This window comes from Alosa pseudoharengus, unplaced genomic scaffold, assembly GCF_046254945.1.
Source record: "Alosa pseudoharengus isolate Yale_2024_CS ecotype anadromous, Long Island Sound unplaced genomic scaffold, YU_APseudo_1.1 YU_APseudo_1.1_scf_13, whole genome shotgun sequence".
Lineage (NCBI taxonomy): Eukaryota > Metazoa > Chordata > Actinopteri > Clupeiformes > Clupeidae > Alosa > Alosa pseudoharengus.
Genome location: NW_027468598.1, coordinates 33,498,026 through 33,515,810, shown reverse-complemented (window position 1 = coordinate 33,515,810; position 17,785 = coordinate 33,498,026). Strand labels below are relative to the sequence as shown.

General features: G+C 39.9%; 1 protein-coding gene across 1 annotated transcript; it reads right to left on the bottom strand.

Annotated features, from left to right (window-relative positions):
- Positions 1-1,303: 1,303 nt before the first annotated feature.
- On the bottom strand, positions 1,304-16,974 carry LOC143122089 (uncharacterized). The gene is made up of 7 exons (XM_076282892.1): positions 16,698-16,974; positions 10,780-10,812; positions 10,280-10,588; positions 9,935-10,198; positions 2,301-2,624; positions 2,133-2,228; positions 1,304-1,793 (listed from the first exon to the last, which is right to left on the bottom strand). Exons 1-7 carry the CDS (start codon positions 16,726-16,728, stop codon positions 1,609-1,611), a joined length of 1,242 nt encoding a protein of 413 aa, XP_076139007.1. The 5' UTR covers positions 16,729-16,974; the 3' UTR covers positions 1,304-1,608.
- Positions 16,975-17,785: the final 811 nt, after the last annotated feature.

Here is a 17,785-nt window from a genome sequence, read left to right as displayed (position 1 = left end):
GTTAATTGTCTGATGTCATTCAGGTGCTGTTCAATAGTGTGAATCTTCAATAACCAATAGCATGTGCATCTTGAGCCTAAAGCTCTAGCAGGATTCGAACTCTCAACCTAACAAACACCAGCACTAGGCATTATCCCACTCAGCCACTGACAATCATACACATTGAGCAGTCACATTCAAATGGTGAAAATGTGTGTTGGCAAACACACAACATCAAGAAAATTCCTAGCATACATTTGACAATAGAATTAAGGGCTTTATAAAAAAGAGTACATATCTGAAAATGTGCACTGTTAATGGTATCCACCTAATGATGGTTGTATGGTTGTTATCCAAGAAAAAAAAATTACTCATATAGGAATATAGGTGATATAGGAGAAATGGGCTGAGTGGTCGAACTTTATTGGCCTATATCTCTGAAATGGAACAACGTATCCAAATTCTTTTGATAACTTTTGTGAGGCTTTGTCTATACATTGTCTGTGAGAATTTTGGTGAAGATTTGATAATTTTTGAAGCCTGTGAAACTTTTTATGATGTTTGGCTTTTCTCTGAAATTGTGGCAAAAGTAAACATTTTTAGAGCATAAGACCAGGGTGAAAAAGATGCATCTGAATGTAGAGATTAATATGATTAAAGAATTTTGAGTCTAGGTGAATCTGGTAAGGAGAAATAAGCGTTTTTGACAAGAGCGCCACCTTTGGGTGCAGTACCCCAAATTTGGGTTATGGGTAGTGGGGGGTACTGGTAACAATACTTGAAAATGTCAAGTTTCTAGGACTTACGGTTTATAGGAATATAGGTGATCTAGGAAAAAAGGCCTAAGTGGTCTAACTTTATTGGCCTATATCTCTGAAATGGAACAAAATATCAAAATTCTGAGCGATAACTTTTGTGAGGCTTGGTCTAAACATTGTCTGTGAGAATTTTGGTGAAGATTCGATTATTTTTGAAGAGTGTGAAACTTTTTATAATGTTTGGCTTTTCCATGAAATTGTGGAAAAAGTAAACATTTGTAGACCATAAGACCAGGGCCAAAAAGATGCATCTGAGTTTAGAGATTAATATTCTGAAAGAATTTTGAGTCTAGGTGAATCTGGTAAGGAGAAATAAGCATAATTAACTTTTTTTTTCAATAGCGCCACCTTTGGGTGCAGTACCCCAAATTTTGGGTTATGGGTAGAGGGGGGTACTGGTAACCATACCTGAAAATTTCAAGAGTTTTGGAGTTACGGTTTAGGCTGCAGTATGATTTTTACAGAATTTTGGCCAAAAAATGAACGGTACAGAAACAATAGGGTTCCTGCAGCTACGCTGCTCGGACCCCTAATAAGAAAACTTAAGAAGAACAATAAGTGTGCTGCTTTGCAAGCACACTTAATTACTCCTTCAAATCAACAGCAACACACTGATGTGCTTTATATTAAAACATTAATAGGGAAGACTGCATTTTGGGGATCATTTTGGGAAAAACGCACATGGTGGACCAAAACAAAGACAGACAGAGACAATCAAAATAGAGAGAGGGGCCAGAGAAGGGCTTCAAATGAGTCTCAGGACAGGGATACTGCCAAAACAGCTTTTAAATCCACATATACCAGACCAGTCTCAGTTATCGTTTTGATAGAGGTCATCCTCTTCATAGCCGTTGTCTGTAGCAGTTGGGCCAAGTAGCTCTTCTACATTCACATAGTCTTCTTCCAGATCACCATCAGCCTCTTCATCATGGTTCCTCTGGTCAGCAGGCATGACTGCGTTCATATGGATCTTCTCATCTTCATCAGGTGACCCATCTAGTTCATCATGAAATCCATTATGTTATGGTTATGGTTATGTAATGGAATTTAGCAGACGATTTTGTCCAGAGCGACTTACAAAATAACACAATACAATAGTATTCTATAGTATTCTGCAGCATGTGTTTGCAGAATCTGTTCAAATGGAGTATTGGAGACCACATGCTTCATACATAAGTTGAGAAAACTGGTTCAGGGTAATTATCATTTCAGTCAACATTTCAGTGGTTAAAGTTTATGGTTTAGTATTTCAAGTATTACATGTCAATTCATGAGACTACGACATAGGGTACATCTAATAGATTTATTCAATTAATGAGATGATTTCTGACTCACTGTGCTGACAAAAAAATGTCTTCACCAGGTAGAGGATGGCAGGGATCACCAACAGTAGGGACAACCTTATAATCACTCCAGGTGTAATGATAGATGCTGGAAAAGGAAAAGTAAGTTACAATATCAAACAACAAACACACAAATAACACACAAGTTCTGGATGTTTACCTCTTATGATGACTGTCAGTGGTGCTGTCTGTGTTGACTTGAATGTGCGGCTGGACACAGTGACCTCATAGACACAGCTGTAGTTGCCCTGGTGGGAGTAGTCTGCCTCAGGAATGTAGAAGGAGGCTGAGTGGTTGATGGCGAGCTGAGTCCTGGTCCTGTTAGACCCATCAAAGATGAGGTGGAAGGAGCCTCCTTGGTGCTGTGGCTCAGTAGAGCAGATGAGGGAGAGACTGTGGCCCCTGGTCACCTCTGGCCCCTGAGGCCCCCAGAACAGCCCTCCATCTGGGGCACTGAGAGAGATGTTGGGCTGCACAAGCACCACTGGGGAAGGGGGCAATTTAAAACTAGAAATGCAATTCCAAGGAATTACCAGTGCATGAAAATGCTAAAGTTGTGATGTAAAATATCATGTATAGTTAAAACAGATAATACAGAGATGGTTACTACGGTGATGCTAGGATAGACATGGTGGTTGCATAGCTTAATAAAAGTTGATAGTTGACTGAAAGTAGACTGTTTAAAAGCTGAATGTAGATAGTTTAAAAGTTGTTGATAGACAGTAGATAGTTTAAAAGTTGTTGATAGACAGCTAGTTTAATAGATAGTTTAATGATAGTTTAAAAGTAGACTGTTTAAAAGTTGAAGGTAAATAGTTTAAAAGTTGTTGACAGACTGGAAGTTGAATGAATGTTGATATTCAAATAGTTTAATGGCTGTGTATAGGTAGATATTTGACGATAACTGAAAGTTGGAATGGCTCTAATGTTTGCTAGCAGTTATGCTAAGATTTTTAACTATGCTAACCATGCTACTTAGCTAATGTTTTATAGCAGTGCTAGCAATGTTAACCTGCTAACCATGCTACTTAGCTAACGTTTTCTAGCAGTTTAATGAATGTTGATATTCAAATAGTTTAATGGCTGTGTATAGGTAGATATTTGACGATAACTGAAAGTTGGAATGGCTCTAATGTTTGCTAGCAGTTATGCTAAGATTTTTAATTCTGCTAACCATGCTACTTAGCTAATGTTTTATAGCAGTGCTAGCAATAGCTAACTTAACTAACATTTTCTAGCAGTTTTGTTAAACATGCTAACTATGCTAGCAATGCTAACATGCTAACTATATTAACCATGTGACTTAGCTAACTTAGCTAACCATTTTTAGCAGTTATGCTAACTATGTTAACCATGTTACTTAGCTAACCTAGCTAATCATTTTTAGCAGTTTTGCTAAAAATGTTAACTAGCATGCTAACATGCTAGCATGCTAACTATGCTAACCATGTTACTTTGCTAACCTAGCTAATCATTTTTAGCAGTTTTGCTAAAAATGCTAACTAGCATGTTAACATGCTAGCATGCTAATTATGCTAACCATGTTACTTAGCTAACTTAGCTAATCATTTTTAGCAGTTTTGTTAAAAATGCTAACAATGTTAGCAATGCTAACATGCTAACTTTGCTAACCATGCTAACTAGCTACAGTGGGTAGGAGTCATAGTTGATAAAAAAAGTGTTGACATAGTTGATGACAAGTTAAAAGTTGTTGATAGACAGCTAGTGAATGTATATAGTTTAAAAGTTTAAAAGTTGAATGTAGATAGTTTAAAAGTTGTTGATAGACAGCTAGTTTAATAGATAGATAGTTTAATGAAAGTTTAAAAGTTCAGTAGTTTAATGGGTTACATTGTTTAACAGTGGATTATTGTAGTGAGGACTTTTATTTTGAAACAGTTTTGGGCAGAGGAAACAGTTGAATAGGATGTGTAGTCTTAATTGACCCAGATTGTATGCTTAAAGCCTGAGGCTGCAGGTGGCCTGAACACCTGCCATAGGATTCTAATTGCTTAATGGCCGTATTATGATGTCATAATCGGCAATGTTAAGTCTATGGGGATTTTTAAAAAGTTTTTCTTTAATAGTTTAAAAAGTATAAAAGTTTCAAAGTTGAAAAGACATAGCAACCCGATCTGTTTGAAGACCTACGTTACAAAGTTTGAATGAAGTTTCTAAGTTAAACTGTTCAAGAGAAATTGCGTATGGAAAAAGTGGTAAGCGGAATAATAATAATAAGAAACATAAGTTGTTGCCTAGGAAGAACAGTACAGTGCATTTTCATGCACTGTAATGAGATGACAAGTAGCCAAAGCTAGAATGGCTAAATAGACTTGGCTCATGTAATGCAACTGGAAAAGAAGTGCAGAGTGACGTGTTGCCAGAACACCAACCGTATGGACCACAGAGCGGTAGCACAAAATCAATACGTCTTACAAGGCGAAAACGCAGAAAGGCTAGATTCAGCGCTAGCTATCAAGGTAATCTCTCTTATTTAGAAAATATGATTAGACAAATTAGGAAAGAAACTGACCAGGAATTGAATCGTAATGTTAAACCAATGACCTTGTAATCTACTCTTGAATTGAGTTCACCTGAAAGCGTGGAAGTGAATGAATGTGTTGAAGCAGATGTTGAACAATGTGCAGGATTACTAAACCAGATCACCCTGACCTCAGAAATAGTTGATGATTATTGAATGTGAATAAAAGAATGGAAAATGAACCATAACTGCAAACAATTACCTCATAATAAATAATAAAGTGCGATGAATGAAATGTATCATTACAAGTATTTTAGTAGCCTGACCTTGTAAAGTCTAGGGAATTATGCATGTAAAGAATTGTATGTCTCAAACTGTGAAATGGGTAAAGTGTCTTAAACTGTTTAAATGAATGTATTCAGATTGCATTGTGTGAAGGGTTAATGCCATAAGTGTTTGTAACCTGTAAGAATGTAACCGAACTCTCTTGATGACTGTAAAAGTGTATGTTGCTAAATGTAATGTGTCACATGGTTATAATTGCCATTGAATGTAAACCGTTTGTGTAACCTCTGGAAACTATCTGTAAACATAAATGTAATGTATCATCTCCGAAATGTAACCCGGAGAAGTATGTTAATGCGTGTCATCTTAAATTGTTGGTTAAGATCAGTGACTGATTACTGTGAATGTATTAGCTATCGTGAGAATTTTCCCAGCTATCGTGAGAATTTTCCCAGCTAACGTGAGAATATTCCCAGCCATCGTGGGAACTTCTAGAAGGTTCTAAACTGTCGTGAGAAAATAGGATTGATTTGTCTCAGGAATGTGTGGGGGAGGACAAGTCCACCTAGTATAAATAGGGGCCGAACTAAACGATCGGGGCTGCTGCTTCTTTTTTTTTCCTTCCTTTAACTCGTTGGGTTTTTGCTTTATGATGTTGCGTGCGGTTGTTAGAATTCGTCCTCCGAAATTCGTTGAGAAGCAAAGTGTTGGACGTCGTGCCAGGCTGAGTCGCGGACCGAAACTCCGTGGAACCTGTTGCAGATATCAGACCTGCTACTCCGAAAGAGAGTGACTGCAGAAGACAATCAGCTGACTTTTTCCCCTTTTTGAGGACTTACTTTTTTCCTTATATTCTCTTTTTCTCCATTTGTGGATTTACCATTTTTATTGTAATCTCTTCTCCATTTGTGGATTTACTATTTTCCTATTTTGTGGATTTACTCTTTTTACAACATTGTAACCTGCAAGTGGATATTACGCCGCATTTTGTTATCATCACCAAAGTGCTGAAAAGTAAAGAACTCATTTAACCTTGGCATCCAATTCTTCAAGCAGTATTTTTGTCTTTTCTTGGTTTTTCTACGAATTCCAGCAGGAGGGTAAGATAACTTGACTCTTCTGTGGTTATTCATCTGCTCTGTCTAAGACTTGTGTTAGTTGGACTTGAGTGCTGCTGGACGGTAACAAAATCTCCATCCTTATAAAACCTGAGCAAGAAGTAGCCTATAACCTGTGTCTCTAGATAAATTCTAGGGTCAAAGATCTTTGCACGTTAGCCAACTGTTCGAGACCTAGGCGTAGTCGCTCCTTATTTCATAAACATCTCAATAAATCCACCACGGAAGCCTGATCAACTTCCAAGGGGGATATTTAAAATAGGAGCAAAAGGTTATCTGCGCCGCAGAGGGAAGACGTGCGACTTCGCTCGACAGTAGGTCCCTGCTATCTACAATAACCTCAAGGGGGGTATCGTGGGTCTTAACTGCCTAGGCCTGGGGTTACGTCTGAGAAACGGCTGACGTTGACTAGGTTCTGGGGGTTACCTGCAGGGGGCAATACAAGAGTAGTGTGCAACAAGACAAACAATACAGAGAAAACATAATAAAACTCTATAACCATGAGCTTTTTTCATGTATAAGACATATTTGACAATGACAATGATTTTGACATTTTACTTCATCATTGACAGAGGGGGCTTAAAGTCAGGGTTCCCACTTTAAGTCAAATGTAAAATTCCATGACTTTTCCCTGACTTTCCCTGCCAAAAAATCTGAATATCCATGTCTTACTATACTATTTACAAACGTATAGCGTTCAAGAATATTTTCCTTTTTAGAGTGGGAGATGAATAAATGGCCATTGAATAAACAAAGTTGGGATACTCAAGGAAGCAGTAAAGCAAATAACCAGATACACCAGTTCTGCATATAAATATTTGTATTAATGTGTTTTGGCAAATAAATGTTAAACTTCTACAACAAAATTCCTTGATATTCCATGACTTTGACCCAGGGCCGGCGGAAGGCATGGGCATTCTGGGCAATTGCCCTGGGCGCCAAACTACCAGGGGCGCCACAGCTTGGCGAGCTATGGGCTACAACATTGAAAACACATTGATTGTCAAAATAATGACATAGGCGGTTTAAATGCGGGAGCAGTAAGTAATTAATTTTCAGTGATATCGCTTAAAGGAACCGTATGTAAGAAATGTATTTCAATTAATTCTAAAATGGCCCTGATATGTCACTAGACATTAAGAAATCATGTTCATTTCAAATACTTATATCACTGACAACAGTAGTCCGGCCAGGATATTGTCATTTAAAAAGTGAAGTTGCAGCCCTCAACTGATGTTGATGTTGTGTTGTATTTTGGCCTGATGCGCCACCCTCAGCCTATCTACTAATCAAGAAGACAGTACTGTTTCGGCATCCAGGTTGGCAACCTCGAGTCAGGGGGGAGGGGGAGGCGATACACCGCTCTACAGTAATTTGAAAGTGATTGCAGTACCAGTTTTGGCCACAATCTTACATATGGTTCCTTTAAATAACTAGATGTACCGCAGAGCGGTACAAAATATGACCGTTGCCCAGTCCAGCACATGTTTTCCACAAAAATAAGTCACGCTGAAAGGCATATATGATTCTAACTGTCTCACTGAATTGCATTATGCACACTCAATTCTCACTGGTATCTGCTAGACAACAAGTACCAAAACATGATTAGTTCATTTCACATGTAATATACATTTTATACAACCCCACCCTCATCTTGCCTGTTCATAATTCTGAGAAATTCTTGAATTGTGTGCATGTACATGTTTATGTTTATGTGTGTGTGGGTGTGTGGGTGGGTGTGTGTGCGTGCATGTGCTTGTGTGTTTGCCTGTTCATGTGCCTGTGTGTGTGCATGTGCATGCATGCGTATATATGTCTACTGTGTGAGTATGTGTCATACGTAGGATTACTGTGAATGTTTGTGTGTGCGTGTGTATCTGTTTATGGTATGGTCTGTTTATGTATCTGTGTGCATATGGAATGGGTTTACATGACCCCTGGAGGCAAACATAAGCAAAAAATTGGTCATCCTAGGCCCTACGGTTCTCAAGATATTCACAGAAAACTGTGTCTGCCCTACCCTCCTTTCGGGGGGTCCAGTCCAGCGGGGGGGCTACAGAGCAAAACGAAAAGTGATGGTTCCATGCTATCCATGTGGGGTTACATACCCACCAAGTTTCGTGTACCCCGGTCTTTCAGTGTCCCGGGAATCCTTGTTGGTGTACAGTCACTAAATGTACACATAAATTATTTTATTGTAAGGCCCCCCATGAACGAAAGTCCACAAAGCTTGGCATGCATTCGGAGGGTGTCATAATGATCCTATTTCAATTTTGTGCAGTTTTGACCATGTCAGCCAGAGATATTGTGATGAAAACACCTAATGTTTTGCTTTTTAATTTTTAACTAGGTGGCGCTATACATGAAATAAGTGGTAATGGGATAGGTTGACATGCCCCCTTAAGACCAACATGCAAAAAAAAGGTGGACCTCCTAGGCCCTACGGTTCTCGAGATATTCACAGAAAACTGTCTCCGGCCACCTACAGGCCAGTTGGTGTATAGTAACATAAATAAATTTATTGTGTGGCCCCCCATAAACGGAATTCCACGAAATTTGGCGTGCATTCAGAGGGTGTCATAATGATCCTACGCTTCCAATTTCGTGCAGTTTTGACTATGTTAGGTCACACCTGCGATTACAACACCTCATTTTTACTTTTTTGTGTTTAACTAGGTGGCGCTATACATGAAATGAGTGATTATGGAATGGGTTGACATGGCCCTTTGAGATCAACATACAAAAAAAAACCCTAAACCCTACGGTTCTCGAGATATTCACAGAAAACTGTGTCTGCCCTACCCTCCTTTCGGGGGTCCAGTTCAGCGGGGGGGGGGGGGGGGGGGGCTACAGATCAAAACGAAAACAGGAGGTTCCATGCTATCCATGTGGGGTTACATGCCCACCAAGTTTCGTGTACCCCGGTCTTACAGTGTCCCGGGAATCCTTGACGGAAATTTGGACATGTGAAAAAGAAAAGAAAAAAAATCTGACTAAACCTATATGACCGCCGCTTCGCTGCGCGGCGGTCATAATAATAACTATGAATGAGACGTGCAAAGCATAGTGCTGCAGAATACAGAAAAGTGCACAGGTTGAAAAACTTTTCTCCCCGTATGGGTGCTGATCTTCAGCCTGAATCGTCAGGTTGCTAGCAGTGGAACGTAGCAGAGGGACGACAATGTAATAAGGTCAAATCTGAATCTCACCATGTCACCGAATCAGGGGAGCAATGAGCTTGTTTCTGGTCCTATCGGAGGGTGATATGACACAGCAACACTCTAAGTGCGTTCCTAATATCACGTTTAAATGCACACCTAACAGACGGCATCATATTGAATAGGTAGTCCGATTTCTGTATAATAGCCTGTAATAATAATATGTTATAATAGTATGTTACGTGAAAAGCCTAATTGCTTAATTGTAGGCTACCATTTTTTCCATGAGGCCTGATGGTCGCAATTGTCCCGCAACATTTTTTTTTCTCCTTGCGGTCCAGTAGCGCTGGAAAGTAGCAACGTTGAACTCACCCATACATTGATACCAGCCCCCGATCTGCACGCTGCAGCAAGGGGCTTCTGCGAAGGTAGCACACAGTCGAAAGTGGCACACAGTCTATGAACAAGGGGGCGACATATTCCTATTTCGCCCAGGGCGCAGGATTGCCTTCCGCCAGCCCTGCTTTGACCCAAACATGACAAAATTCCCTGACTTTCCATGTCTGGAATAGACTTTCCAAAATGCTATGATATTTCAGAAATTCCATGACCCGTGGGAACCCTGTAAAGTAAACTCAGCGAGGATCCCTCAACACTCAACTTGTTTCCAGCTTAATGTGATTAGTCTATTTACCCAGTTATTTCATTCACTTTATCATTGTGTGCCTGGTTAGCTGACAACTCTACTCACCTACAGTGATGCTAGTGGACCTGCTATGATTAGAGGAGGAGGAGTAGGCACATGTGTAACTGCCCTGGTGAGAGGAGTCCACATTAGACAGGGTAAACGTAGCACTGCTCTGGTAGGAACTAAGAGCCTTTGAATTCACATTAACTCCATTTCTGTACAGAAATAAGTTTCCATTGCACTGGTATGCACTTGTAGAGCAGCTGATCTGAACAGTTTCTCCAGCTGAGACTGCTGAGTATGAGGAGTTGAGAGAGATGGAGGGACCTGGAAATGGAAAAGAGTCACATTCACAAAGATTCACTTTGCTTGCTTTTTCAGCAAGTTTAGTTTTACAAATGTACTCACCTTCCATGGAACACACCACCCCTGCATCCTCATCATGGCCACAGTTATGTTTGCTATTGTAGGAGCACTGGGTCAGAGACTGTTCAGTACCAGAGCATTTGACATCATCCATCAAAATCTCTCCAGTCCCCTCACCATAGTAGGCTGATCCAGGGGCACAAACAGCAGTGCCACACCCCAGCTGTCTGCACACCACCTCAGCATCACTCATGTCCCAGTCATCATTACACACAGTTCCCCACTGGTTAGAGAGATACACCTCCACTCGACCTGAGCACCTGTTCCCATTCACCAGCCTGATCTGGGCAGCTATAAAGAAATACAACAGACAAACACTCATGGCCAATGCATGACTATCAAATGCCATTATGCCATCATGGAAATCTACTGTGTAAGAGGTTTAGATGTGAGATGTTCACCATTCTATTTCAATAGTAGCCTATAGGCTTATACAATGCTGAGACGGATTTAAATGAACTTAGAAGAATTATTTCGCTTACCAGATGCTGAGGGGAGACTGACACACAGAACTACTGAAGAGATAAAACAAACCCAAGAGGTGTTATGTAAATGTAAATGTCATGTAGGTAAAATCAAACGTGATATTTGTTGAACAATAAGCATATTCAATATACACTGTACAATAATTCATAATACATTCTTATTGTGGCCATACAGCATGTTCTGATTAATGACTGGTGTCTTATGCATAAGTCTTAGTTTGTGCAGTGTAGACTGATTTGTGGTGTTACACAACCAACCCACAGATCCAGCTTCTTATTTCAACTTTTCCGCTTTTCAACAACGCTTACAATTTTACTTTTCTAAATGAAAATACTTTTGTAAAATTGTGTAGATGTGTGTGTAGATGGGGGTAGGAGAGAGAGAAAGTGATGTCCCTGGCTTACCTTTGCTGACCACTTACTGAAAACTGTACAACAACACATTCTTGGTTTTGCTTTCATTTTTAGATTGTGGGTACTGACTATTTTCCTTGTAAATTTGAGAACAAACAAATATTTGATTTGACATTTGAGAACACAAATGCACAGCAGATAATTGTATTGAAAGCATGTTAAACTAAAAGGGAAACGCATAATTCTTTTCCATATACTGTATGTGCTCTCTAAGAATAGAACACTTTTTTCGGACTGGGTTTTTATTATGTTGAAATCGTATGACTGTAAGTGCAATTGGATGACACCATCAGCACCTGGAGGAAGAAGGGCTGTGCACAGGGATTGTGAACCACAATAAAAACCCAGTTCGAAATAGTTTTTGTTGAAAAGTTGAAAACCAGAGAAATATTATAAATGTATCTCATCCTATATAGCCTGGCTAGCGCCACCACTTCTCAATGAGACGTGGTCTGGGAACCAAACGTTAATTTTTTCGTATTTGAAAAAAATGCCCAGATCCATTTATTGGGTGCCACGGATGTCTATCAAATGCGTCTGTGCATAGCTCATCATCGTCTTGCTTTCCCCCTTGTTCTGTGACTGGTCCCCTATCTCAGGCGAAAATTTGCTCCATGGTCTCCAGGCTGTCTTAGCAGCGTGAATCAAATCGCGCGCAAGGCAGCATGGGAACACCCAGGCTAGTGATAATAGCCATTTTTTATTTGGTTTCTTGTGGCCTGTATAGTTAGCCATCATGAACCCAGATGTACAGTACCTGTATGTTAGACTTTGCTCTGCAGGTCGGGCAGGAAAGCATCCCATTGACACCCATTTCCGAATCATTAAAACCCCTCAAGATCCAATCACAGTCGGGGGCATTCAGCACAACCAATGGCTGCGCTGATGGTGACAGTGTTGAACAGGCATGGACGAGTGTCTGTGTGTGTGTGCTTGTGTCTGCTTGCCTGCATGTATGTGTGTGTGTTTTATGTGTCTGTGCGTGTGTGTGTGTTCGACTTGTGAGTGGGTGTGTGGGGGTAATGGGGTGTGTGTGTGTGTGTTTATGTGTGTGTATGCGAGGTGGCTTGAGTGTGCTTGTCAGCGGGCCGGTGTGCGTGTGTGTCTGTGCGTGCGTGCCTGTGTGTGTGCATGTGTACTTATAGCTGCATGTCTACTCTGTGTGTGTGTGTGTACCTGTTTGTATGTGTGTGTTCATTTTTAACTAGGTGGCGCTATACATCAAATGAGTGGATATGGGATGGGTTGCCATGGCCCCTGGAGGCCAACATACAAAAAAATATTGGTCATCCTAGGCCCTACGGTTCTTGAGATATTCACAGAAAACTGAAGCCATCTACAGGTCAGTTGGTGTATAGTCACTAAATGTACACATAAATTAATTTATTCCCTTGAACGGAATTCCACGAAACTTGGCATGCAATCAGAGGGTGTCATAATGATCCTACACCTCCAATTTCGTGCAGTTTTCACTATGTCAGCCAGATATACCTGCGATTACAACACCTCATTATTGCTTTTTCATTTGAACTAGGTGGTGCTATACATCAAATGAGTGGTTATGGGATGGGTTGACATGGCCCCTTGAGACAAACATACAAAAACAAACAGTGGTCCTCCTAGGCTCTACGGTTCTCAAGATATTCCCAGAAAACTGTGTCCGCCCTACTGTCAGCATAGAGACTGGCTAGCCTAATTAAAAAAATGGAAATAACAGATCTTTAAATTGACACTATAAGCATGTTTAAGATAGGCTAATAAACATGTTACATTCTATATGGCCTGATTATGTCATTTTTACAGTTTTTGCCCATTGCTTGAACACTATAGACACATGCTTAGACCAAAGTACAAAACTTGAAGCTTTTATTACTATACCTTAAACACAGTGTAGCCATAGCTTAAACAAAAGCGCTGCTTTGCACTTTAGTTCCAATTCTGCAACACACTTGCTCCTTTCTGCAACAAACTTGCTCCTGCACACTACACACTATTTCATACATAAGACACTTCATTAATACAGTTTTTGCCCATTGCTTACACACTAAAATCGAATGCTTAGCCTTAGACCAAAGCCTCAATACCTAAACTTCTTGTAGCATACTTTAAACACTGTGTAACCATATCTTAAACACATTATCTGCTTTGCACATTGTTTGCAATTCTGCAACACACTTATAGCGAAACACTACACACAATTTCTTACATTAGACAGTTTGTTCAAAAGTGAAATCTCCTGATTGAGGAAACACTTCTATTCAAAATGCAAGCACATTGGTGAAACCCACACACATACCTGAAAACACAGAGAAAGCTGAACACCAATCAGTCTGAGGCTTAGCACTACAAACAGACTTCAGGTAAGTTATTGTGTATCTGTTCAAGTGTGCACTTTTACATTGAGTACCCGTGGCGTGTACAGTTCTGTATTTGCCCCTTTACTCCCCATTTCTAAAACCTATCGAAGAATTCTTTTCAGTGGGCCAATGAAAAGTATATGACCACCAACCACATACCTGCATGCCTCTTTTGCAAGCCATGGAAGGGGCATGCAGAGACTTCGAGGTGGGGTCAGTTTAAGGGTGCATATGGCACACAAGGTGATATTGTCCCCGTTCCCTAGCCTGAGAGGGCATTACCTGTGATGTTGTTGAGGACTTGTGGCCAGATCTGAAAGGAAGTCAGGATCCATAAAGCCCAATCCCCCCCCCCCCACACACACACACACACTTTTGTTTTGTTGTTACATTTTTTATTAATTTAGAGTACATTTAGTATTGTATTGATACTGTAAGTGTGAATCTACTTTTCTTTATTTCTGTAAGAATGTTTGTTTTTTGTAAAAACTTTTCTTGCAAAAAATGTCAGTTGATAACAGCAGAAATTATACTTTTGAGTCCAAGAAAATGACAATAAAAATAGAAACACAAAGACTGCAGTGTTTTATATAAAACGCATCAGTGTGTTGCTGTTGATTTGAAAGAGTAATTTAAACAGTGCATGTGTGTATGGTTTTTGTTGCAATAATTCAATTTTTTAGAAATGATTGAGTGCTATGTCTTGGCTGTGTATAGAGTTTTGACTTAATGAGCCAAATTCTGCAAAAATTGTGTAAGCAATAGGCAAAAACTGTAAATGAAATCTCATGGGTACTATTGGGACAACACATCTATGCAAAATACAAAAAACATTGGCCTCCAGTTTTCCTCAACTTGACTAATTAAGAAGTGATAATAGGATATTTGACCGGCATATCATCAAAATGTCCAGAAAACGAAACCTCTGCCGGTTACTTTGACCGGCACCATTTTTTTCAAGCAGAAACGCTGGTGTTTGGGTGTGTTTATGTGTGTGTGTGTTTATATGTGTCTGTGCTTGTGTGTGTGTGTGTCTGTGCTTGTGTGTGTGTGTGTCTGTCTGTGCTTGTGTGTGTGTATGTGTGTCTGTGCTTGTGTGTGTGTGTGTGTCTGTGCTTGTGTGTGTCTGTGTGTGTCTGTGCTTGTGTGTGTGTGTGTCTGTGCTTGTGTGTGTGTGTGTGTGTTTATGTGTGTGTGTGTGTGTGTGTGTGTGTGTCCTTGTGTGTGTGTGTGTGTGCACACGCGTTTATTTGTGTGTGTGTGTGTATGTGAGTGTGTGCGTTTATGTGTGTGTGTGTGTTCATGAGTGCGTGTGTGTGCATGCGTAGTGTACAGTCACTAAATGTACATTACAAATATATTAATTTATTGTATGGTCCCCATGAACGGAATGAGCGGAACGCCGCTTCCGCTGCATGGCATTCATAATAACAATTCCATGAATTTCCTTAAACAATACTACCAAACAAATAAACAAACAATACTAACAAACAAACAAACCACCTGCATTTACATGTAACATTCTTGTTTTTTTTAAATGTTTTTATGGAAAACCAATGCTTTCACTTTTTGAAAGCAACACTATGCAAAAATGTGGCACTTTTAAACACATAGTTTTATCAGGAAAGTATGGTTTATCAGAAAAGCACCGTCACCTTCAAATTAATTTGGTCATGTGACAAACAAATAATCACATGCGGTTCCCACCAGTCACAGGACCTGCACACCGTTCTGTTTCCGGCAGAAAGACTCAACTCTTTCACTATAGATATGGCCATGTATTATCACACATCAGGGGGTGACATAACCACCATACTAATGGTTGACAATACTCAACGACAACAACAAACTGCAAACTGACATCTTCACAATCACATGTTATAAGTAAGGGATAATGTATAGAACGCCGGTCATTATTGGGAAAATAAGTCCCGACAGAGCGAACCGGACCCCGCCGCGCCTAGGCTATAGCCTATTACTTGAATTTCCCCTTGGGATCAATAAAGTATCTATCTATCTATCTATTTGTTATATGTTTCATCGTAGCTTTTGTTGAGAAACAAATAGCTCGCAACAGCACACGCTGAACTTGAATCAAACATTCTTTAGAACACAGCTGATCAACCGTCTGCTTTCACTTTTGAATGAAGTTCCAGTCCTTGCGCAGTAATATGAAAGACGTAAATTAGAAGCACAAAGTCTATTTTCCTTGACAGCGGTCCGTTATACTTAGCAACGGTCTGTTATTGAGAATTAGCAGACCACCGAACGTTGAGAAGGCCCATTCAAGTGAATGGAGCATTCTGCAGCACTCTGAAGAGCCGTGTAATAACATGTTATAACAAGCTAAAATAGCACCTGCGAACTGACTTAAAAATGCAGTGAGTGTATGTCCAGCACTTACTACACAGAGTAATAAATAACCAACGTGTGAACTCTGACTACATTCTGTGTTCTATTAATCCACATCCTCTTTCTGCTGTAGCTTTTCATCAGTTCTTTCAGCGCCTCTTTTTAATGTTTATGATTAAGTGGTACATTTCTCTAAATTATTAAATGCTTTCTTGAAAACTGGATTTCAGACTACCCTTTATAATTGTAAATTTACTTTTTCCATGAACATCCGTGGCCTACTGCTTAGGGAATCCGACTAGTGACCGGAGGGTGGCCGGTTCGATTCGATCCCTGACTGGTAGGAAAAATGTGGGTGGGGGGAGTGATTGAACAGTGCACCTAATGCTCCGGGTGTGTATGTGTGCTACGTGTGCTCACTGATCTTAGTTTGTGTGTATGAATAAAGTGTACACTGTGTGTGTGTGTGTGTGTGTGTGTTTCTTTATCTAAAGTTAGGCCAAAACACCATTTTGTTAGTACACACATTCATGTGTTGAATTGAACTCATTAAAATCAAACTACAAATTGATTTATGAGAACTGTAAATGTATTATTTATGTTAATTATTAGTATTATTATTAGTTTTGAAAGTTTATAACGTCCTATTCTGTTAATACTTTTAAAGATGTCCTGTACAGTTCAAAAAGTCTCCCATATCTTGTCATTGTTTTTCCAAGTGCAAGTACCTTCAAACAATCGAGAGGATATCCACGGACTTGAGTAAAAAAAGAAATTCAGAATCAGAATTACCTGAGAATAGAGTGAGCAGAGTCCTTAACATCTCCAGCGTTGGTGAGAATCTGTCAGCGTTGTCTGATGCATGGCTTCCTCTTTCTTTTTTTATCTGCACACATTCTCAACTGGTTCTGTGGGTGCTACAAGCTAACCAACTACATGTACTACATAGCTGTGCATGATATGACTGCTGCACGGTGCTGCATGGACTAGCCGATGAAAGTAATTAATGCTTCTCAACTTCTTCTCCATCACCTATTCCTACAATTCCTTGTAGACCACAAATCTCACATTCTCCCCCCTTGTTTTCTCAATGATTGTGGATTTGTTTTACTCATTTTGTACAAATATATATATATATATATATATATGTGTGTGTGTGTGTGTGTGTGTTCTAAAGCCACACTCATCCTCATATTCTGTACAAGGTCAAACATTGATATAACACTGTTTTGCAGTGTGACTACTTTTACCATAATGTGATTGTGTGGGTGTGTGTACGAGTGTATACCCGTATATGTGCACCTGTGTGCATGTTTGAGTGGGAGTATGTGTGTGTGTGTGTGTGTGTGTGTGTGTGTGTGTGTGTGTGTCTGTGTGTGTGTTTGTACATACTTGTGTGGAGTGCATCCCTAAGAAATATCTGCAACAACAAAGTATATTTTGGTAACTCTCTCAATATATTTGTCTGTTTGCACTTCGTACAAGTACACTTTGGCCTTCATGTGGCGGCTCTATTAAGCATCGCTGTGCTGTATGTCTAGATTTTGCGTGTCAGTGTGTGTGTGCAAGTGTATGTGTGTATACATGTGTGTGTCTGTTCAAACTTAAGTGCACTGCCATTGTGTCTGTGTGTGAGAGAGTGAGTATTTGTGCATTTGTGTGTAAATGTAAGATGTCTGCACAAATGTAGATGCTAGGGGTCAGGGGGCCCTGAAGCCCAAGCCATTGCATGGAATCACTGCCTCAATATCAACACATCAGGATGTAGGCTATGAATCTGATTGAATTAAAGTATTGGCCATCCCCAAAATGCACCAGAAAATAGGAAATGACATCAAACAAATTAAAAACACACATATGCAACAATTAGTGGGGTGCCC

What these genes read in the sequence shown, in the direction of transcription:
- LOC143122089 (XM_076282892.1), bottom strand. Translation starts at nt 16,728, where the DNA reads ATGTTAAGGACTCTGCTCACTCTATTCTCAG. An exon ending in GGTGGTGTGTTCCATGGAAG is followed by an intron (nt 10,199 to 10,279) that starts GTGAGTACATTT and finishes TTCCATTTCCAG; the next exon opens with GTCCCTCCATCTCTCTCAAC. An exon ending in GTCCACTAGCATCACTGTAG is followed by an intron (nt 2,625 to 9,934) that starts GTGAGTAGAGTT and finishes CCCCTTCCCCAG; the next exon opens with TGGTGCTTGTGCAGCCCAAC.